Source organism: Papaver somniferum, unplaced genomic scaffold (genome assembly GCF_003573695.1).
Source record: "Papaver somniferum cultivar HN1 unplaced genomic scaffold, ASM357369v1 unplaced-scaffold_81, whole genome shotgun sequence".
NCBI lineage: Eukaryota > Viridiplantae > Streptophyta > Magnoliopsida > Ranunculales > Papaveraceae > Papaver > Papaver somniferum.
Window position 1 is genome coordinate 2,458,888 of NW_020651082.1, and position 22,213 is coordinate 2,481,100.

At 37.4% G+C, this 22,213-nt stretch overlaps 3 protein-coding genes across 4 annotated transcripts; all 3 read right to left on the minus strand.

Annotated features, from left to right (window-relative positions):
- Window positions 1–6,240: 6,240 nt before the first annotated feature.
- LOC113345139 (histone H2A.1-like) lies at window positions 6,241–7,067 on the minus strand. The gene is made up of 2 exons (XM_026588969.1): window positions 6,800–7,067; window positions 6,241–6,668 (listed from the first exon to the last, which is right to left on the minus strand). The coding sequence occupies exons 1-2, from the start codon at window positions 6,998–7,000 to the stop codon at window positions 6,423–6,425; spliced, it is 447 nt and encodes a 148-aa protein (XP_026444754.1). The 5' UTR covers window positions 7,001–7,067; the 3' UTR covers window positions 6,241–6,422.
- Window positions 7,068–8,304: 1,237 nt separating this feature from the next.
- On the minus strand, window positions 8,305–10,896 carry LOC113345508 (probable 26S proteasome non-ATPase regulatory subunit 3). Of its 2 annotated transcripts, none has more exons than XM_026589275.1 (2): window positions 9,748–10,896; window positions 8,305–9,434 (listed from the first exon to the last, which is right to left on the minus strand). In XM_026589275.1, the coding sequence occupies exons 1-2, from the start codon at window positions 9,850–9,852 to the stop codon at window positions 9,210–9,212; spliced, it is 330 nt and encodes a 109-aa protein (XP_026445060.1). In that variant the 5' UTR covers window positions 9,853–10,896; the 3' UTR covers window positions 8,305–9,209. The 2 variants fall into 2 exon arrangements, with proteins under 2 accessions (XP_026445060.1, XP_026445061.1); XM_026589276.1 differs by lacking the exon at window positions 9,748–10,896 and adding an exon at window positions 9,546–9,596.
- A 141-nt stretch (window positions 10,897–11,037) lies between these two features.
- LOC113345507 (probable histone H2A.1) lies at window positions 11,038–11,836 on the minus strand. The gene is made up of 2 exons (XM_026589274.1): window positions 11,554–11,836; window positions 11,038–11,442 (listed from the first exon to the last, which is right to left on the minus strand). Exons 1-2 carry the CDS (start codon window positions 11,752–11,754, stop codon window positions 11,200–11,202), a joined length of 444 nt encoding a protein of 147 aa, XP_026445059.1. The 5' UTR covers window positions 11,755–11,836; the 3' UTR covers window positions 11,038–11,199.
- Window positions 11,837–22,213: the final 10,377 nt, after the last annotated feature.

Genomic DNA, 22,213 nt, shown 5'->3' on the forward strand with positions numbered 1-22,213 from the left:
CTTTCCTTGAATGTATTTCTGTCTTCTGAACTTCTTATTTTTAGGATTTTTTTTAAGGCAAATGAAACGCCTAGTTTATGGTTTTGATTTCCTGGATTTTTGGGTTGATAGACAAATGTTACCTTGAGGGTTTTGATTATTCTTTTGGAATGAATTGTTTTGGAATGGATTGTTTTGGGAATGATGTTGTCTTGGTTATGATTGCAAGTGACACAAACATCCCAGGAAAACCATGGAACCGTGAGCGTTGTGTGTCGGTAGATGACATGGGGTGAAACATAACATGGCTATCGGTTTTATCATTCCCGTGAAAAATTGAAATAGCAAACCATGTATTTTGTCTAGGTAAGACTTACTCGGTTTTTCAGGTCTCCTGATAAAAAGGGAATCTTCCGGGTGTAAGACCGAGTTTTACGGGAGGTACCGCCGTGATTGTGGAAAGTCCCCAGTCGTCTCATCTGATAATCGAGTCGTCGATCCCTGGTTGGATCGTTCGTTTTTAACCTCTAGGCAGTCCCCAGTCATCCCTCGTCGTGTCAAGACTGATAATCGGGTAGTCTGGTAACTGAGTCGTCGATCCCTGTGCGGATCGCCTGCTTCTACGCCTTGATGTCTGGGTCGAAGCATGAGATCGATGGTCGAAAATTGACATTGTAACTGAAAGATCAATCTCCCACTGTGGTCGCCAATTGTTTGAGGATGAAAACGGTTTCTGCTGATTTCGGTAATTTCGGTCGTGTGGGTGAGAAACGACTCTAAACCCTAAACAATGTACTGCAAGGGAGTACTTTAGATTCAAGATATCAATCTATATAAATCCGTCATAAACCAAGAAATGGACGTTCCATATTTGCTTAGGTCACAAAGAGGAGGAGAAGGGTTGGTTTTGGGGAGGGAAGCGAAGAGAGTGTTGAGACCAGAATAGTAGCTGGAAGAGTAGTTGTTTTGTGACTTGTATCAGAAAGTGGGAAGCTAACAAATGGGAAAGCTAGCAAACGTTTTCTGAGTGTTGTATGCTCCTGACCAGAACTTGTTGTTCGGTGGAAATAGGTAATGCCTATTTTTACAAGTCGAAGTGAAACGTACTTTGGTCTCATTAAGAAATGGAAAACGGGTGAGTAAATGGGAGGAGGTGGTAACCGGTAACGCTTGGAATTGATGTTCCATAAAAGAAAGTGTTTCACCATTACTCCCTGTATTTACTAACCGCCTCATCCTTATGACACTTTCTTATAACGAGTGTGGTGTACGCCGCACGCTATAAACCGCCAAACCAATACCCAATGAGCATCCCCCAGTTTGTGACATGTGTTGATGTCTCGAATGTTTTCGTGGAAAACATGTAGCATGTTGTTGTTATCTGGCAAGTTGAGCTTGGGATACTTGCCGGCTCGGTGGTGACCTTCAACGGTCGATATTTTCCATCTTAAGAGGAAGGTAGTCGTTGATTATTGCAACCTTTGGTTTGGTATCCAGTGGCATGAAAGTATGATCAGTGTGGCTTTAATGTGGCCCAGTTTAGGCGCGTCCAAAATTTAGGGTTTTGGTTTTGTTTAGGCGCGACCAAACTAGGGCCAAAGGTTGCCATGCGTTAGCTGGTAACCTTGGACGGCTAAGATCTGCATCTTAGATGAAAAAGTCGTCGTTGATTGTTGCAGGCCTTCGTTTTGGTAGCCGCATAGGGAAGGTCGGCATGGTATGGCTCGGCAAGGTGATTGGCATGTCATTTGGCACATGTGGCATGGCATGCCTTGGCGTGGTTTGGCGTGGCCAAAACTAGGGTTTTGGGCCAAAGGTTACCATGCGTTTTTTGGCGACCTTGGACGGCTAGGATTTGCATCTAGGATGGAAGGGTGGTCGTTGATCGTCGCACGCCTTCGTTTTGGTAGTCGCATGGGGAAGGCCGGCATGGTATGGCGCGGAAAGGTGGTTGGCATGCCATTGGCACATGTGGCATGGCATGCCTTGGCGCGGTTTGGCATGGCCAAAACTAGGGTTTTGGGCCAAAGGTTACCATGCGTTGTTTAGAGACCTTGGACGACTAGGATTTGTATCCAGGATGGAAGGGTGGTCGTTGATCGTCGTTTCATTTTGGTAGCCGCATAGGTAAGGTCGGCATGGTATGGTGCGGCAAGGTGGTTGGCATGCCATTGGCACATGTGGCATGGCATGCCTTGGCGTGGCCAAAACTAAGTTTTTGGGCCAAAGGTTACCATGCGTTGTTTAGCGACCTTGGACGGCTAGGATTTGCATCTAGGATGGAAGGGTGGTCGTTGATCGTCGCACGCCTTCGTTTTGGTAGCCGCATAGGGAAGGCCGGCATGGTGTGACGTGGCAAGGTGGTTGGCATGCCATTGGTACATGTGGCATGACATGCCTTGGCGCGGTTTGGCGTGGCCAAAACTAGGGTTTTGGGCCAAAGGTTACCATGCGTTTTTTGGCGACCTTAGACGGCTAGGATTTGCATCCAGGATGGAAGGGTGGTCGTTGATCGTCGCACGCCTTCGTTTTGGTAGCCGCATGGGGAAGTCTGGCATGGTGGGGCCAATGGCGCGGATGGCTTTGCAAAGTGGGGCCAAGGGTTTGGTACGGACGGCTTGGCATGGTGGGGCCAAGGAAAGGTGCGGTTGGCTTGGCATGGCGGGGCCAAGGGTTTGGCATGCCATTGGTGCATGGTGCGGCTAGCATGGTTGGGGCCAAGTCAAGGCGCGGTTGGCTTGGCATGGTGGGGCCAAGGGTTTGGCATGCCATTGGCGCATGGTGCGGCTAGCATGGTTGGGGCCAAGGCAAGGTGCGGTTGGCTTGGCATGGTGGGGCCAAGGGTTTGGCATGCCATTGGCTCATGGTGCGGCTAGCATGCCTTGGCGCGGAGATGTGGCTGGCATGGTTTGTCATTGGCACAGTGGTGTGGCTAGCATGGTTGGCATGCCTTGGCGCGGTGATGTGGCTGGCATGGTTTGCCATTGGCACAGTGGTGCGGCTGGCATGGTTGGCATGCCTTGGTGCGGAGATGTGGCTGGCATGGTTTTCTATTGGCACAGTGGTGCAGCTAGCATGGTTTGCATGCCTTGGCGCGGTAGCATGAGAATTAGGGTTTGACATAGATGATGTCGGTCAATGTTAAGGGTTCTGCGGTGGAACAGGACACATAAAAAACAGGTACCCTGGTAATTCTTACGTAGGCATGCTGATCGATTCAATAAATGTGTTAATGGTCATAGTGACGTCATGTCAGTTGTACGGTTTTACGATTTTAACCCTAAGCTAAAAACCACCATCAACAACTAGTTATATGTTTTGTTTTCTCCCTGGCAGTGAAAATTCTAGAGTAAACATCCACACATATTATGAAGAGGCAAGTAGAAAGTGGGTCTCCTTGCCTTAACCTCTAGTTGGAGCGGAAAAATACCAGGAGAGCCACTTAGTAATACTACAATTGAAGCAGTAGAGACACATTAGTAAATTAAACTACACTAACCGTCGCTGAAGCCATAAGTAGATAAAGTTTATATCAAAAAATACCAGTTGACTTTGTTAAATTCCTTTGACATGTCGACTTTTATTCCCAGCCCACAATTTTAGGTGTTTTAGGATTTTTAATTTTATGGATTAATGATAAACAGGTTTCATTCAGTTTGGATTATCTTTTTTGTTTTGAAAATCTCTTATATAATTAATAACCACAATTTAGTTCCCAACTAAGCTCCGGTTGTGTTTCAAGAAACTCACCGAGAAACCATCTGATCCCAGTGATTTATTTGGCTTCATAGACTTAAATACCAACTGAATTTCTTCAGTAAAAGGAAGAATGAGTAAACCAACATTGTTATGTTCAGAGATAACTTTTTGTATTAGACTCATGAGCTCTTGATCAGGGATAGTTGGGGAAGCAGTAAGAAGAGTTTAAAATGCAGCTTTAGTTCCACGGCTGTTTGGGATTTTGTTTTCAAAGAGTTTAAAATGCAGCTTTAGTTCCTCGGCTGTTTGGGATTTTGTTTTCAAGATATCCCCATTTTGGTTAGTAGACAGCCTATTCTATCTCTCTCATTTTCTTTTAAGTATTTTTATATGAAAATACTTGGTATTTCTTTCACCTAGTTCGACAAAATTATCTCTTGAAAGTGGTTTTGGGATTGCTTCTTGCATATCATACAAATATTCTATCTCAAGGTATTTATCGTCTAGAAACTTAAAAAATTATCAAAAATCGTAGAAAACTGGTTCGACATACCTTTTTATTTATTTTTGAAGCTAGAGTAAGTACTACATGTTTTGAAGATATTGCAATGCAAGCCCATTATTATTTATTGCGTTAAGTTTTTATTAGTTTATGGAACGTGTGATTAATTTTGACCTGCTCACGAGCTTGTTGAATATTCATTAATTTCCTAAAAAAAATTGGTTTTTGGATGAAATCGATTCTAAAAGATGATTTAATCAAAGTTACTAATGAAACTGGTCAAACAAAACCGAAAATGCTAAAAATCTACCGGTTTTATATACCAAAAATTTTACACCCCCATGTGTCAACTTTTTATTGGCTCACTTTTAAAGCGGACTCGCTGTTTTTCTCTGGTGGGTAGGTGAGGATGAAATCTACGGTGGATATAGCTGACACATAGGGTGTAAAAATGTGCGGGGGCGGGTGGTGGTGGTGGTGGGTGGGTGTGGAATCCGGTAGATATGTAGCAGCTTCGAAACAAAACAACCCATAGATGCTAATCTGTCTCGTTTTTCTCCTGACGGGCGCGGCTTTAAGGCAGTTTGCAAATTGCTAGAGAGAACTTAATTTGATTGTTTTGTTTGGAGTTAAATTAGTTACCTTTTCCAGTTTCATGTCAACATTCTCGTACCAATGGGTATTGAGTTTAATGTGACTCGTCATGTCATACTGGTGATTGTTTTCAAAAAGGATTATACTGAAAACCAGTTGAAAATTAACTGCAAAACCCAATTAGTTGTTGACATTGCAACTTCGAAGAGAAAACAAGAGGATAGAAAAAACCCAGAGGAGAATGACGGGAGCGTGGGAGTCTGATGGCGATAAGTGCTTGAATATGGCCAGGCCATCAATGTTACTTTAGCGGGAAAAGAACCTACCATAGAGTACAAGAAGTGTGTACCATAGAAAATACTTGAAAATTTGAAATACCTCAATGTATAGTGGCTCGAAAGGATCCTATTAAAAGCAAAAGAACCTTGAAAATTTGAAATACCTCAATCATATTGCAATGTACTGACTTGAACTGCAGGCTTCTTTGTACAGACGTCTCTGGTTTCTATTGTGTGTAGATATTAAAGCTTACAGTACCAAAACATACAGTTTATAAATTGGTGAATTTTGATGCATTTGTTGTTATGGTCTGTTAAGTGGTGGCGTTCATCACATTGTTCTCTGACCTTTGTCAGTGATAAAATTAGGAGGGGTCATTGGACTTCAAGAGGGTGCTTATTAGTTCAGATTCTAGTTGTCATTTTGGAAAAGGATTTGCACTGTATTGGAATATGTTACATTTGCTCACTGCTTTAGAGAAGTTCACTATTGCAGGTTTAAGTTTTTTCTGTTTGAAATATTGAATTTCTGCTGTTGTTTTCGTTATCTTGGCTTTATTCATTTAGCTGTTTGAGCTGCGCAAGTGGTTGCACATTATAGTTGTTGTCTGAGCAAAAAAAAATCCCTTACAACATTCCATGATTCTTCACGTTTCCTGCAACGGAGTTTAAACATCTGCCTCAAAAAACAGACTCCCAAACACCATGCCAGAGAGCTTGTACTTGATTGCACCAGTCTCAGGTCGGTCAGAGAAGATGTTGTACAAGCAATTTCAGATATGGTAACAGATACCATACAAGGATTACCAGTGCAAAGGCGAACGATTCCGCATACCTCTTACCTAGTTCAGCTAAACTTTTATGAGAAAATGCCAATCCTGGTAACCTGGGTGGGAGTCAAGGCAAACCATTTTGATCCAGTATCATCAGCTTTAGCTTGGGAGTTACTTTTCGTATGACTACTACAAGATGCAGATTCAAGCTAAGCTAGACCTTGTTGGGCTCAAGTTCTTGATTTACAGTAGAGACACCAAAAATCCCCAATCCAAATTTCAAAATTAGTGATATTCTTGTTGTGTGGTGTGCACCAGATGTAGAAAAGAAACATCCTCTATGGAATTTTCTCAATTGGAACTTATAAATGCTTCTGTGAGATTTAGATTGAAAAATACTACTTCAAGCAATTGACAACTGAATCTGAGTTTAAAGATTGATTCCCATTGATTTGATATGAACATGAAACCCACTACAGAAAGAGATTAAAAACCCTAAAATCTGAATCATTAAAGTCAACAAAATGATTTCATAACCCCAAAAGTTGAAACCCTACATTTCATTACAGATTAATTTCTAGATCTAGATCTTACTATTTACTTCTTCTTTGGAGATTTAGCAGCAGTAGATTTTGATGGAGATTTTGGGGTACTGGCAGCCTCATCCTTCTTCTTTGGTAACAAAACGGAGTTGATGTTAGGAAGAACACCACCACTAGCAATAGTAACACCGGAAAGCAATTTCCCTAATTCCTGGTCATTCCTAATAGCCAACAACAAATGTCTTGGGATGATTCTTGATTTCTTGTTGTCTCTGGCAGCATTTCCAGCTAATTCCAATACCTAAAAACCCAATTCAAAAAAATTACACAAAAATCAGAATCAACATCAAATTCATTGAAAACCCAGATTCAAAATCGAAGAACAAGTGTAAAATTACTGAAAACTTGAGTTTGATTGTTTGTTTCTTTTACCTCAGCAGCGAGATATTCAAGAACAGCAGCCAAGTAAACGGGAGCACCAGAACCGAGTCTTTGAGCATAACGACCCTTCTTTAAGAAACGAGTGATTCTTCCAACTGGGAATTGAAGTCCAGCTTTGGCTGATTTTGTTACTGCTTTCTTTCTATCACCACCTTTCCTTCCTCCCTTGCCAACCTTTGCTGTTCCTTCCATTGATAATAACTTAAAATACTTCTGGAAACTGGAAGAAAACTTGAGTTCTGAGAATTGAGAGATAGAATAAGATTTGTGAATCAGAATGTGCTTGTTTGCTGGTTATTTATATTGAAACCGCGATCCGTATGTTTCATTATTAACCAATAAGATTTGTTCCACTTCAAAAAAATCTAACGGTAAGAGATTAAGACAGGTCACCGATCCGTATGCTTCTTCTGTCAAATAAAGATGAAAAGGAAAATTGGGTAAAGCGGGAATGAAATTTTGTTCCTACATTTTAAATATTTTGAAAAGACGAAAGAATCCTTATTGTGGTTATAACAATTACATGACATGGCTGAGCGGCCAAGTTTGTGCAGCCTGCGGGTCGTGGTATCATGTCATGGATGTTTTGGAGAACCTCCGGAATCAGCGAAGATATATTTGAATTTTGGGAGAAATATACGAAAGATTGAAAGAAACACTCCATCCGTTTAAGCAGGTTCTTTTTGAAACGGATGGAGTAAAAAGAAAAAGAGAAAAAAGCGAAGGAGATCCCTAAAAAGTAGAAACCGACGGAAATATATCCGGCGTGATACTTTGTATTATGCAAATTCAGGGGCGGAGCCACATGGAGAGGTGGTGTGAAATTGCACCCCTCAAATGTGAGCTCCTAGCCCAATTTGAACTAATTTAGCTTATTTTTAATCATTTTATTTTTTTTGCACCCCTAAAATATGTGATGATTGGTAACTTTCACACTCATTTCTCGAATCCTGGTTCCGTCCCTGTGTAAATTGCACCCAAAACTGATACATAAAAAAAAAACATTGTGTATTTTACATGTAGTCTTATAGAAATAAGATTTTACAAGAACCTCATTTGTTTAGAGCACGCATTGGCTTTACTCCATTTGCCAACACCCGGTTAAAATTTCAACCTATGCGCATATGGTTCTTGATCTGTAAATGTCAAGCGGTGTTTTCCTTGACTCTCACGTGGCTGGCATTCTTGGGAATGGATGTTAAACCATCTGCTTTGCAGCTTTGGCTAATTCACTGCTTTCAAGTCTTTGTTATGTTTGCTTGGTCTTTTCTTCCTTCTCCCTTTTCTAGACTTATTACCTTTAAAACGACGGCGACAGATCTCAGGATCAGCCAACCTTTCCCGTTCTGAGAAGGTGGAAAAAGATTTTTGTATTGTTGTCGAGAGTAACATGTCTGCCTCAGGAAAAAGTTCATCACTACCACTTTTTTCTTATAACAAATGGCTCAGGAAAGTTTGCAAATTATTTCAACATTATATGCCAATATTTTGCGACCTCATGAAACGCCGAATCGTCAATCAAGCAGACAGATTATACATTTCCAATATTTTTTGCCCTGTTCAGAAACTTACAACTGTGCATTTCAGTCATATCAATGAAAGAAAATGTTACAGGACCTTTTGGCATGAGAATATCCTACACAATTTGCCAACTCATAAATTGAGACATGAATAGGACAGCAGTTTATAGTGGTGAGAACCAAACAACGCCAACATGAGATAAGTTGAGATTGAAAGCAACGCAATAGAGCGTCAGATAACACAAACACAAAATCGAACACTAATACATGTTGGGAACCAGAATACACGGAACATCATGATGTGAACATATGAAAAACGACACAAAGATTGATATCGACATAATGGCAATCAAACTGGAAGGACTGGAGCTGCAACTCACATTTGTCATCCTTTCTAGCCAGATTCAGGCTAGTTTTAGCGCAAGAACCAGTCAAAGTACTTCTGCCTCATAAGATGATCTTCCTATAAACTGCAAACTGAAGCAGCCTCAGGATCCGGTTCACATATTCTGTTAACTAGAACGGCGGCACGATTACCCATTCATTCCGGCACATTGATTAGTTCTTTCGAGCCTCCTGCAGCTTATCGATTTTCCCTTTCATAACAGCTAAGAGTCTGGTTCAGCAGTGCATTTTTTGTCTGATAGGTTAAAGTATATGCTCAAAACTGTTTTCACATCTTTCAGCATGAAGACACTTTTATCTGTTGCATTGAACTCAGAAGCCAAGGGATCCGACAGGAGCTTTACAAGCAGCTTGCAGGAGGCTCTCTTACACATCAGTGTACTCAATAGCCCTAATCTTTCCCAAGTAAAAAAGATATCAAAATGCTTTTCGAAGTCCTGCTCCTGTTGTTGTCTCTCCCTCCTCTTTTCTGCACTTCACTTTTCCCTCTTATGTGAATTTGGAGATAATCGCAGTGCGCGCACAGCCTCATTATGCATGTTGAGGCAGAAGGCAATCCTCGACTTGAAAGCAGATTGAGGTTCATTTGTGGAATATACATCCCCAATCTCCTTTGATACCATCCATCCAGTTGCACGGTCCAAAGTTGCATCTAAGGCACCATCAGGGATTGCCTTGGCTACAATGCTCTCAACTGCAACCTGAAAACCAAAACAAAATTTGAAGGTCTCTTGTCAAGATCCTTAAATTAATATAAACAGTAACATTTAATGTGATCGATTGTTTCCTATTAGACTAGTAAAAGGGCTCACATGAAGCAATAACTCAACACCCATCTAACTGAATCAGGTGACTTAATACTACAAGTTCAAATGTATAACCATATTGGCAGGTCACCTGAAAGCATACAAGAAAACACACACAAAAAAAAAAAAAGCAAGCCAGAGTTCAACAAACGCGAGGAGAAGAATAGGCAACAACTCATTTGGTGCAAGTTTGAACAGTCAGACTCACATTTGTATGCTCAAAGTATGGCCTCAAACTGTTCTCATGCCTTTCTCCATGAAGACACCTTTCTCTGGTGTATCTCCAAGTAGCAACCAAGCTATGATGCCCCATTTGTTGTATTGAACTCGGAAGCCAAGGGCTCCAACAGGAGCTTTATGAGCAGCTTGCAGGAGGACCTCTTTCACATCTGCGTACTCTATCTGAATAGTCCTAATTTCCCAAAGTAAAAAAGGTATGAACAGCACTGCATAAAGAAAGTACAGTAGAATAACCGGACAACAAGTGCCCAAAAACTTACTAAGCCACTTTGAGGAATGACAGCGTTACACTATGTTGATTTTACTGTGATCTCAGGATCCCAGAATTTAATGCATTTCATTATTGGTTAAACCTTAGCCTTCCTAAATGGGATCTTCTTTGTATACTTATAACCCATTATGATAATTTCACAAGCATAAAAAGATAATGCATTCAGGCCGTGAAGTTTGTTATCCAAACCGTATCAGCAATTGTGCAAGCTTCACTCGAAATTCCTTCTTGGTTCCCATAATCCTCCAAAGTATGCTGTATTCATAAAACTCCTTCAATCCAATTCTTCGGAAAGAACTATCATTCTTGATTATATTACAGACATCTCGATACTGAAAACAGAAATGCTCCTAGTATCATTATACTGTGTTCTCTCCATCATAAAGGTCCTTTACAGATTCCATAGGATCTTTCACTTGCGCCAATGTTTCTACTTGGATGCTCGATTGCATGCCATGTATCCTACAGCACATGAAAACAGTAATCATATTAGTACACAAAAGACATCAAATACTAAATGTACAACCAGAAAATTGAATAGACCTTTCATCAACAAATGTTAGCAATTTAAGTAAACCATATTTATCAAATGTAGTATAACAAAGGCAAGCATAATTACAGCATCACATTTTACAATTTCCACCTAAATCTATCTTTCAACAGTTAATTGATTGCTCCAACACTTCATTCTAAGAAAAATTAATGCATCATTCTTCATTTTATTGCACGTCAAAACTCATATCAATGTAGTAAGGAAATCAAACTTCCATCAACAGGTACCTGAAGGGCCAAAAATTACTGCTAAACCTCTGAATCAAGAGAAACGAATTAATAAATCTGGTAAACCGATGATTCTGCCATCAGCATCACCCGTGAATTTTCATGAATATCATTATCACATTTATTTCGATCCAGATGAAAAACTTAAGGAGAGAAAATGCCGAGGGACATGAAATAGAGCCAAATGCTTCTGCGAGATTTGATTGAAAAATAGGATTTTAAGCAATTGACTATTGAATCTGAATCTAAAGATTAATTCCATTGATTTGATATGAACATGAAAACACACCACAGAAAGAGATTACAAACCCTAAAATTTGAACCCCTACATTTTCATTACAGATTACTTTCTAGATCTAGAAGATCTTACTACTTCTTTGGAGATTTAGCAGCAGTAGATTTTGATGGAGATTTTGGAGTACTGGCAGCCTCATCCTTCTTCTTTGGTAACAAAACTGAGTTGATGTTAGGAAGAACACCACCACTAGCAATAGTAACACCAGAAAGCAATTTCCCCAATTCCTGGTCATTCCTAATCGCCAACAACAAATGTCTTGGGATGATTCTTGATTTCTTATTGTCTCTGGCAGCATTTCCAGCTAATTCCAATACCTAAAAACCAAAATCAGAATCAAAATCCAATTCATTGAAAACCCGGATTGAGAATGAAGAAAAACAGTAAAATTAATAAAAAACTAGGGCTTGTTTGTTTGATTTTTTTACCTCAGCAGCGAGATACTCAAGAACAGCAGCCAAATAAACGGGAGCACCAGAACCGAGTCTTTGAGCATAACGGCCTTTCTTCAAGAAACGAGTGACTCTTCCAACTGGGAATTGAAGCCCAGCTTTGGCTGATTTTGTTACTGCTTTCTTTCTATCACCACCTTTCCTTCCTCCCTTGCCAACCTTTGCTGTTCCTTCCATTGTTAATAACTTAAAATGCTTCCGAAAACTGGAAGAAAACTTGAGTTCTGAGAATTAGAATTGAGATGAGAGGTAAAATAAGATCTGTGAATTAAAATGCTGTTGTTTGCTGGTTATTTATATTGAGACAGAGATCCGTATGTTTCATTATTAACCAATAAGATTTGTTCTATAATTGTCCATGTAAGAAAAATCTGATGGTAACAGATTAAGACACGTCACCGATCCGTATGCTTCTTCTGTCAAAGATTAAATAAAAATGAGAGATGATACACACCGTGAATCATCTCCCGAGAATGCAGCGAGCTCTCACAGCCCTTGGGACCCCACCGGACAAAAATAGGGGGTGAACTGAGGTTTGGGTTTGTTTCACTCGGTGATATCTCGATGCAGATATCTCGGTGAATCCATCATTCTCGAATAAAAACTGGGTGAAGCGGGAATGAAATATTGTTCCTACATTTTAAATATTTTGAAAAGACGAAGGAATCCCTATTATAGTGGTAATAATTACATGATATGATTGAGCGGCGAAGTTTGTGCAGCATGCGGGTCGTGGTAACATGTTATGGCTGTTTAGGAGAACCACCAGAATCAGCAAGGATATTAGAATTTGAGGAGAAATAGAGCATGTTTGGAGAAACTTTACATAAATGCATGTGTATTTTACATGGAGATATTTTCCGGGTTGATCGAATTGCTCCGTAAAAAGTAGAAACTGGCAGAAATATATCGAGTGTGATACTTCGTATTGCGGATATTGCACCTTAAACTGATATACATAAAACATTTTGTATTTTACATGTAGTCTTATAGAAATAAGAGTAAACAAGAAACTCATTTGTTTAGACGCCTTGACTTTTCTCCAGTTGCAAACACCCGGTTAAAATTTCAACCTAGTTGCTTTCTCATCCAACTAGAAAGCAACAAGAGATGTTTCATCCTTTTGACTCATCTCTTAAGAGGAAAAGGAAGAATAAGAAGAAACCTACAGCAGATCGCTACAATCTGAAAAGGTTTGAAACTCTTCTTGAAGAACTTAAGAAAACCAAGAAGGAGATGCAGGGACTGAAAATGATTCTACAAAAATCTCTTAAACTACAAGAAGCACTTGTCAATCAACAACCCACCAGGTTTGCAGAAACTAACTCTTTAATTCATGAACCGTATGTTTATATCCCGTCGTTGACAAGGAGTGTGAAGATGATAAAGAATTTTTCAAAGATTTTAAATACTAAGAAACTTCTTGTGAGTATTTGTTTTTTATTTTGAGAAGGATAACTAGGGTTTGGTATAATAAATATTGTATTTACACAAGCTATTTCCAACGTTTTTCATCTTGCATGCTTTTAGATTTATTTATTTAAATTTTAGAGTTTTTGGAAGATGAACTTGCAGTATGTAATCATTATTGGTTTAATATATTGCAAAGTCTTATGAGATATATGTTCCTTTAGTTTTTGTAAATTGAACTAATATCTCATATATGCTCAGAAGTTACATTTATTACGTTTTTTTATAAATTAAAATTAAAATAAAATCTTTGAGAATTTTCTTGCAGTATCGATCTACTTGTGATCACACTTTTGTGTTATTACTGCACTATACACTCCGTAAGATTTTCTTATGTTGAGTCATACCGATTAAAATTATCTCCTTGTTCGTAACTGCGTTGAAGTTAATTTAAGTCGATGTTCAAGATATAAATATGTGTGATAAGCGTTAAATTATCTCCTTGTTCGTAACTGGAATTTAAAGGGGATGCTTGTATCTTAAATCTCCTAGATGAGCGTTAAGCATTTCATACTATGTAATATCAACTAAATAAAGTTGATATAAGGAGTTACATATTAACTATGTTATTATGTATTATCTCGAACTTCCTTAAATGTTGAAGCATCTTTTGGTTGAATTCATTACGATCCCATGATTTTCGTACCTTTGCCAATTTTATTGACAAAAAGTGGGAGAACTAATTAGTAGTTTCGCACTATATACATATGGTTTACGTATCATTATGTAAGGGGAGTGAATCAATATCTATACATTTCACATATTATGCAAAAGATGTAAGTATTGATTAAGTGGGAGAAAAATATCACCTTGGTATTACTTCAAAGTTGTGATACAATTGAACTTTGGAAAACATAATAATACTATGTTTCTCTATGACGACGATTGAGAATAATTGTTTTCAAAGTTGTTATTGCTACGGATCTTCAACAACAACGATGCTGAGTTGAACACATTTAAAATCTTTGCAACTTTAAGTCAAGAAGAATTCAAGGATTTGAAGAAACCAAGAAAATCAAGCATGATGGATTCAAGGAGTTTTCAGAGCTTTGTTTTTATCCACATGTATTGATAGCTTTGTCACAAAAATTAACAAAGGGGGAGATTGTTTGGAGCATTACTCGGTCGAACTCACAAGTGTTGCTATCTCAAGATTGTTGCCAAATTTAGTTGTCAAAACTATATCTTGATTTCTAGTCTACAATTAGTTAAGTCTCGGATTAGGATAAAAGTGTAGTTGAGAAGCGGATATCACGACAGTCATCATTGCGTTATACCGTTTGAAGGCAAAGATCAACCGAATATTTTGGAGAACTTCTTCAACAAAAGGTAAGTGAATAATGAACCACCTATTTCTCAAGTTATATTCATCTTTCTATCTATGAGACGTTGTCGCGGATTATATATATGACTAAGCTTAATGAACATTTATTCATAATTGATGAATTTCGGTTAAGAACAATTTACTGTTTGTAATCTAAACTGTGATTCAAGATTATCATTCGAAAATAGCCTGGAAAAGTGATAACGCATCATGGATGTTATTTGAGAATATTTCAAATCGATCTAGAGAGAAATATAGAAGTACTGAAAATCTAGATACGGGACAGTATGCACACCAGTTCCATAAACTGGGAAAAATGTTATATGTCCGGATCCATAATACATATACCTAGTACACATACCGGCGAAGCTATACTTCGGAAACGACGTAGTGGTACGCATACCTAGTATCCATACCACAAAAAGTCGGTGAACTTGTGACCTGGAATGGTACGCATACCTAGTATGCATACCGAAAAACAACTGTTGGTTCTAAAATCGGTGTGGTATCCATACCTGGCATGCAAACCGAAAAACTTATGTATGTTCTGGAACTTATATTTGTCTAAAGGGTACACATATCCAGTACATTTACCATGACAAATATAGTCACGAACTAGGTTGAAGTACACGTAATTGCCATGTCGAATACTATCAGATGCACATAAAACTATTTATGTGAGATAATTAGCGTTTGAATAAGTTTAAAAGAACACTATATAGACATGATTAATCACATTATAAACTATGGATCTGATTCAAACTTAAAGTCTTAAGTGTTTATGAAAATGATTAAGCTTATAGTTCAATCGGCTAGTTTAGGCCTACCGTTTATGAATAATGTATTTGTACACAGTTCGGTTACGGTTCATCCTAACCAGAGTGTATATCTTGATATGTCAAAACATTTTAAAGATTCATCTAATGGTGGATATTGATTGCTTGGTTCCAAAGTTATCTTAGCTCAAACCTAAAGCAACCTATGGTTTGAAAGTCTATAAAAGGGGAACCTCAAGCAACTGAGATCTTTGAATCCCGGCACTACTTTTTTGATGTGTCCTAGTTTTAAATTATAGTCGTCATCTTCCTAAAACCTTTTTAGGGATTAACGACTACAAAGACTTCATAGGGATTCGTGAAGTCGGGTCAAACTATCGTGATCTTGATAGCACGAGTATCCTGATCTTGATCGATTGTTGAGCTTACTCCATCAATCAAGATAGATATAAATCACAAAGTTCTTTTCGTCTCAGACTTTTTTGAATCCACAAGTTTAATAGTTATGCAGTGAATAATAATCTAGGCTGCTCTTCGGGAAGCATAAATCCATATTTTGAGGTTATATAGACTTTGTCTATTGCTATCGATTTCCAGTCCCACCTTAATCTACGATATATGCTTTTATGTGAGAGGCATATTGGTTTAAAGTCTTCAATTGAGTTGAAGCAACTTTTAGGTTTTAAAAGATGTCAGCTAAGGGAATCATTTGCGAGGAGTCTTGTTGGGGTTCAAGAGGCGTAAGGAGCGCGACTGTAACTGAATTGTTATGAGGGTTTAATTTGGTCTCAACTACATTCCAGTCTGAAGTTAATTGGTAGTAGGCTAGTGTATATAGCGGCTTAACACAGTTTGGTGTTCAATCTGGTCTAGGTGCCGGGGTTTTTCTGCATTTGCAGTTTCCTCGTTAACAAAATTTCTGGTGCCTGTGTTATTTCTTTTCCACATTAGATTGTTTATCATTATAATTTAAATATCACCGGTTGTACGTTAATTAATCAAAGTAGATACATTCATCATTGTTTGTTGGATACGACTTGATTGATTATTGAACATTGATCTTTGGAATCGTCCAAGAACTCTCATGCACAAATCAGGTTTACAGACTTGTCTCTGTAAACTTTCTGATTATGGGAGAAAAAGATATACCTATACATATTATTCCTTGGTTGAGATTCACTAAGTTGAACTCTCAGAAATGTATTTAAGTTTGTCCATACATGTTGCCCAAGAAAAAGTTGGTGCTGTATTTTGGTATCCCCTGCGTGTTCAATATAAATAGGCGTACAAGTCTTAGGGAAACATACACAATACAATTTAGAGAAGAGTTCTCATAACTAGAGAATTTTAGGTTTTAGAATGTTTTGTTCATAGAGAATTCTTTATGGTTTGTGAATAACATTTTGCTGGTCATAGTTTGTTGATTGATTCATCAATCGTTAAGGTTTTATTCTCTGTAAATCTATCATATAATAAGAGTTCATCATAGCCGTTTGTTGACGTAAGCATATAGCTGAACCACGTTAAATCTTGTGTCTTTGTTTTTGTTTCATGCATCTTGTTTTTTTGTTTTCTTTAGTTCAACGTGATCCAAAGAACTTGTGTCTTGTGAAGAGGTTAATTCTAAGGTCTTAATCCTAACACTTATAAGTATGTGTTCGTCTGAATTGGTATTTGATGATGATGGATTTGACGTCTTCGAATGAAAAAATGAACAATGGAGAAAGATTTTTTTGAATAAGGTAGTGTATAATAGAGAATAGGTTATCCTATTTATATACACAAGGGACCAGCGTCTATAATCTCAAAATAAAATAGTCGTCTGAGGCAATAATCGGATTATATAGAGACATGTATGGCCCGGTTGTGAATAATTGGAAATAGCTATCTTTTCATAATCGGTTTATATGTGAGGGACATAAAGACCGATTCTTGATTTCTCTATAATTCCAAACTTGAACCGAGAAATGGTTTATGTACGCGTTAGTGTAAACCGATTGTGGTTGATCTTACAAGGAATTGGTTTTTATTATACATATGCATAAACCGATTCTTGGTTTATGTGATGCTCGGTTTACGCTAATACACACATAAACCGATTTTGGTTGATTATTTTCAGAAAATTTGACGAGGAAATTTGAGAGATTCATAATTAAGTCATTATTGAGTTTTTCATAAAAGGAACATGTTAAAGGGATTAACTCAATCACTTTAGTTGTTTATCGACGAATATTCCTTCCAAACCCAAAAAAATGAGAATTCAATTGTTGTTTGTTATTAAGTTTTAGTTTTTGATTTTGATGGAATGAAAAAAAAAAGAGTATTGATTAAAGATTTTGTATTTGTTAATATAAATGATTATGATTTTGTATTTGTGTTAGAGTTATTAAGGTTTCTTTTAATGGTGTCAACGGGTCCAATCGGGTTCGGATAGTATACTAACCGGAACCAGAATCGGTAATTTTAGTCGGTTCCGGGTCCGGATCCTAAATTAATCGACCCGAAACCAGACCCGATCAAAACCTTGAATACACGTCGCGTCTGGGTATTTATCGGGTCCTCTAAAATCAACTATATTTTTTGATAATCTATTTTTGTATTTTTTATGTTGGCTTGAATATGATAATTTTTCATATCATACCTATCTCAATGTTCTAATGAAGATTAAACATAAGAAGATAAAGGAAGAATGAAAAAAATTTAAGCGAAACCATACGAAATCCTTCCATTTCGTACAAAATTAACAAGTAAAAGGTAAATATTCGGGTACCCATTGAGACCCGAAAGTTTAACGGTTCCTAACGGGTCTACCCGCCGGGTAGTGATTTTACGTATGGATCCAATCCTGGAATCCGGAACCGGATCCGATACTCCCGGGACCAGTTCGATGCCGAGTAATCGAGTACCCGTTGACAGCCCCAGGACTACACCCTCTTCTGTAGGTTGTTTGAAGAAAAGTGTACCCAAATAAATACATTAGGCCCCAGACTAAGAAGAATAACCTAAGGTATAACCAAGATTACAGTCTCATCCACACTATCTGGTGCCACACATAACAAGCTATAACCAAGCTCCAAAGCAATAGCACAAAACACCCTTAAATGCCCATCACTTGCTTTCTATTTTTATATACCAAATCCATTGGATCAAGCAACCACAAATTTTAGTATCACTTTAATATCAACGAATTGATGACTTCACATGCAGATTACCAAACGCATCATTCTTGTCTTCTACTTTGTGACTCATGTCAAGTTGCATACAAGAAATAATTTCAAGCCAGTTATACAGCAGGGAAACCGGATCCTGCAATTTGAATTTATCTTGTCGCTGGAATGACAACACGCCCAATTTTTTTTTTTGCCAACCTGGACTCTAGATCCTAACCAAAAAAGCTACAGAAGAAAAACAAAAACAAAATTGGTCGTAAAATCTATGATTCATTATGACGCTGCTTATGATAATAGAAGAACAATTATTATTCTTAATTAATTACAAAATTAACGGATGAACTACATTATCCAAATGGTATTGTTGTATCTGTCTGTATAAATCAATTGAACCAACTGAGTTGACTAGGAAATTTATTATTTAACTTTTTTAATAAGAAAACAAGGAATTTTCTTTTGTTTGATCCTTGTAGCTTCCCATGAAATGAAAGTGTTTTGACAACATCCTATTCATACTTGGTCCTCCCTCTTCCTCATCAGTCGGTACTTCTAGTTTTCATACCAGGGGTCCTAAAAAGAAACACTGATGCTACGCATGCCGTGAATTCTCCACCGAAAATTCACCGATACTCACAGCCCCGAAAACCCCACCAGGAAAAGAAAGGGGATGGAGTTTTGTTTTTCAGTGGATCCCACTATTTTTTGTGTCTTGCACGGATATCACCGTGAAAAAATCACGGTGAATCTAGACTTATTGAAAAAAAAAACATAAAAAAGAACAAAGAAAAGAAAAATCAATCCTGCCTATTCTTGCTGCCATGCTATTTGATCTGATCACGGTAGCTTCAAGATAATTGCTATAAGCCGGCAAGCAGGTAATAGTGTACTACCATTTTCAAATGTAATTTTCGTTTTGCACCTGTTGTTTTTCTCAAGGTTGTCAGATTCTTATGACAACTAATCATCGTATTTACACCGGGTGTCATCGACACACCGAAAGTGCTAGGGTGAACCAATTTGGTCCACCTTCCCTCCACCACATGAGTGGGTAGAGTTAGGGGTTTTAAAACCTGAATGGGCCATAACAATATTCAATGGCTAAATTTTGATGGTCCATAATTAGTACACCAATATTGGTATATCCTTAGCTTTTCTGTCGACCACTCTAAAACTCTGGAATTTGTTTTGGTAAAGAACTAAAACTTGTTTTTCTGTTTAAATAAATCTATTTTGGATAATTGTATAAACAGTATTTTAAGGCATACACACTGCACAACGTGGTCAATCCCGGATCTGTGTCTGTGTCGGTTGTTACCTAGGCACTGAGATAATATTATCTCGGAGAGATTATCGGTAAAATTTTGGAATCTTTATTTTCAAATTTTATACCTGTGATATAAAATACTATTTTGCACACTTATATATGTTAAACTTGTATAGACTGACATGAAGAAACAATGTTGTATTTTAAGAAAATTATACTTTTTTTTTGTTGTTGTTGAGTTTCTTAGTGTTGGGTTCGATTTTTTATCACGAAATTTTCATATGTAAAACTTGAATCAGTTAGATTTCGTCCGCATCTCGATGGAATGCCGCGCGAGATCCCAGTCGCATCTCGTTGAAATCTCGGTCATCTCGGTGAGTTTATCTGTCAAATCTCGTCTTATCGAGATTAAACAACTCGTCTCGGCCATGGATAAAAACCGAGATTCTCGGTGAGATATCAGCCGAGATTGACCACGTTGGATATGCGTATTAGATTTACTCCAAACGGAAAGCCGAATGACATGACACATAAGATAAACTTGGCAAAAACTAAATAAAATTTAAATGTAATGATATTTACTATATATCATCCGAAATTGAGTTACCTCGAAATCAACATGTCGGTGATTTTACATGATAACAAATCCACGGTGAAAGAACAGTCGGAAACAATACATTTACAACAAGAATTTCATATCTTTTGAAACTCATTTTAGAATTTATGTATTACTTACAAAGATTACTTAACATAATAAAATTACTAGTCAACATAATACAAATAGAATGAACCAAATGGGCTGTAATAACGACAATTCGTGAAACAATATGCCATGTTGTGTCGTATATTCTTAATGTGTTGTGCAAGTTGTGCTGCGTATGACTTGTGTCAAAATATCGAATATTTTGGTACAACACAAGATACGAAGCTACTATGTTGTGTCGTATATATCGTGCCAAATCGGTGTGATGTGACGTACGGATTTAACATGATGGTCGGCACCATAAACGTGCTGGCACGTCACATTTTTCCCCCTAAATTCTGGTATCTTCTTTTGACCTGGTAAGTAACCATTAACTTGTAACATTAAGGCATGGCAACACACAAAATCCATATTTTCACCCTCTTACAAAACTAAATATGACAAATTGGTAAACTAACTTACACCAAATAACTCAACAAAAAAAAGAAAAAAAAACCTCAAGTAATTTCAAAACATAATTTTCCGGAAACTAACTCGTCATGCTCCTATCAATTTATCAACAATTCATCACACACATAAGTAACAATCATGATGTTTTTAATATGTTTATGTCCACGATTGACTCAAATACAATATAAATAATCAAATTAACATCAACATTTCATGATTGCTTCAAAAAAAGTCATAATTATAACAAAATTTGAATTTATAACATAACAATTGGAATTAGTTACTTAAATTCATTGATAGATAGATTCCAAATCAATATTGCCAATAGATCCAATCTTGAATACACGACAACCCTCTCTAACATCATGCTAAAATTTGACATAGAACACTAATCCAAGGTAAAATGAGATTTATTTTTTTATTTTTTTTTTGAGAAAAGAAAAATATGTAATGAAGGATAAAGTCGAGTATTCCTATGTACGTAGAATTTTGGATATCATTTACTAAGTTTCTGATATTGTAAACGTGAACACTTGACCTGGATGGATACTAATATATATGCCCAGCTTTATTTGGCGACTATTAGATCATCGTTCGGTCAAACTCACAAGTTTTGGTATATCAAGCTTGTTGTTATATTTATTTGATAAGAACTATATCTTGATTTATAGTTCACTAAAGTCAGTTTCGGGGTAGGAACAAACCATGGTATTTGAGTATGAGAATTCACCAATCGTTCTCGGAGATTGAAGACCGAAGAACGACGGCGTCAACGAAAACTTCATCAACAAAGCTATGTGGAGACTTACTATCATACAATATTATCTATCATTCTATGTACTAAAATACGTCGTATTGGTAGATAAATGCTCAGTTGAACCTATAAGTTTTGCTATCTCAAGCTTGTTTTCAGTGTTAGATGATCAAAACTATTTTTTGGTTTATAATATGTTTGAGCGTAGCTCGTTTGAACCCACCAAGCGTTGGTATGTCAAGTTTGGTTATCATATTTTAGTGAGACAAAACTCATTTAAGAGTCGCTTGATTATGTACTAGAGTCAACTTCGTATAGGTTAGCTTGAAAGTATTAGGATATGAGACATTACAAGTATTGCGAAGACTTGAAGAAGTGAAGAAGTAAGGAGCTACAACGACAACATAATCCTTCCACTTAAGGTTATTGATGTTTGACTTGAACTGTTTCATTCCCTAACGCATCTTTCAAGTCGTGCATATTGAAAATGAAACTGCGAAGCATGAACACTCTAGATATACATAGTATTAAGGAATACAATATGAAGTTTATTGCTTAACCATTAAACTTTGTAGATAAGACATCGATATAATCGTTTAAATGCTATCGTGATTATGTATGGGTATGAGGTGAGGATTTCATCCTAGGAAACAATGTTTTTACATGTGTTGTAAGGAAGTAAGTTCATAAACTTGTTTATGAATCGAAAAGGAAATCGCCAGGCG

Bases quoted from the DNA above. Each gene is read 5' to 3' on its own strand.
- LOC113345508 (XM_026589275.1), bottom strand. From the start codon at position 9,852: ATGGGGCATCATAGCTTGGTTGCTACTTGGAGATACACCAGAGAAAGG. The intron at 9,435-9,747 runs GTGAGTCTGACT...TTTGGTTTTCAG, and splicing joins CATACTTTGAGCATACAAAT to GTTGCAGTTGAGAGCATTGT.
- LOC113345139 (XM_026588969.1), bottom strand. From the start codon at position 7,000: ATGGAAGGAACAGCAAAGGTTGGCAAGGGAGGAAGGAAAGGTGGTGAT. The intron at 6,669-6,799 runs GTAAAAGAAACA...TTGGGTTTTTAG, and splicing joins TTGAATATCTCGCTGCTGAG to GTATTGGAATTAGCTGGAAA.
- LOC113345507 (XM_026589274.1), bottom strand. From the start codon at position 11,754: ATGGAAGGAACAGCAAAGGTTGGCAAGGGAGGAAGGAAAGGTGGTGAT. The intron at 11,443-11,553 runs GTAAAAAAATCA...TTTGGTTTTTAG, and splicing joins TTGAGTATCTCGCTGCTGAG to GTATTGGAATTAGCTGGAAA.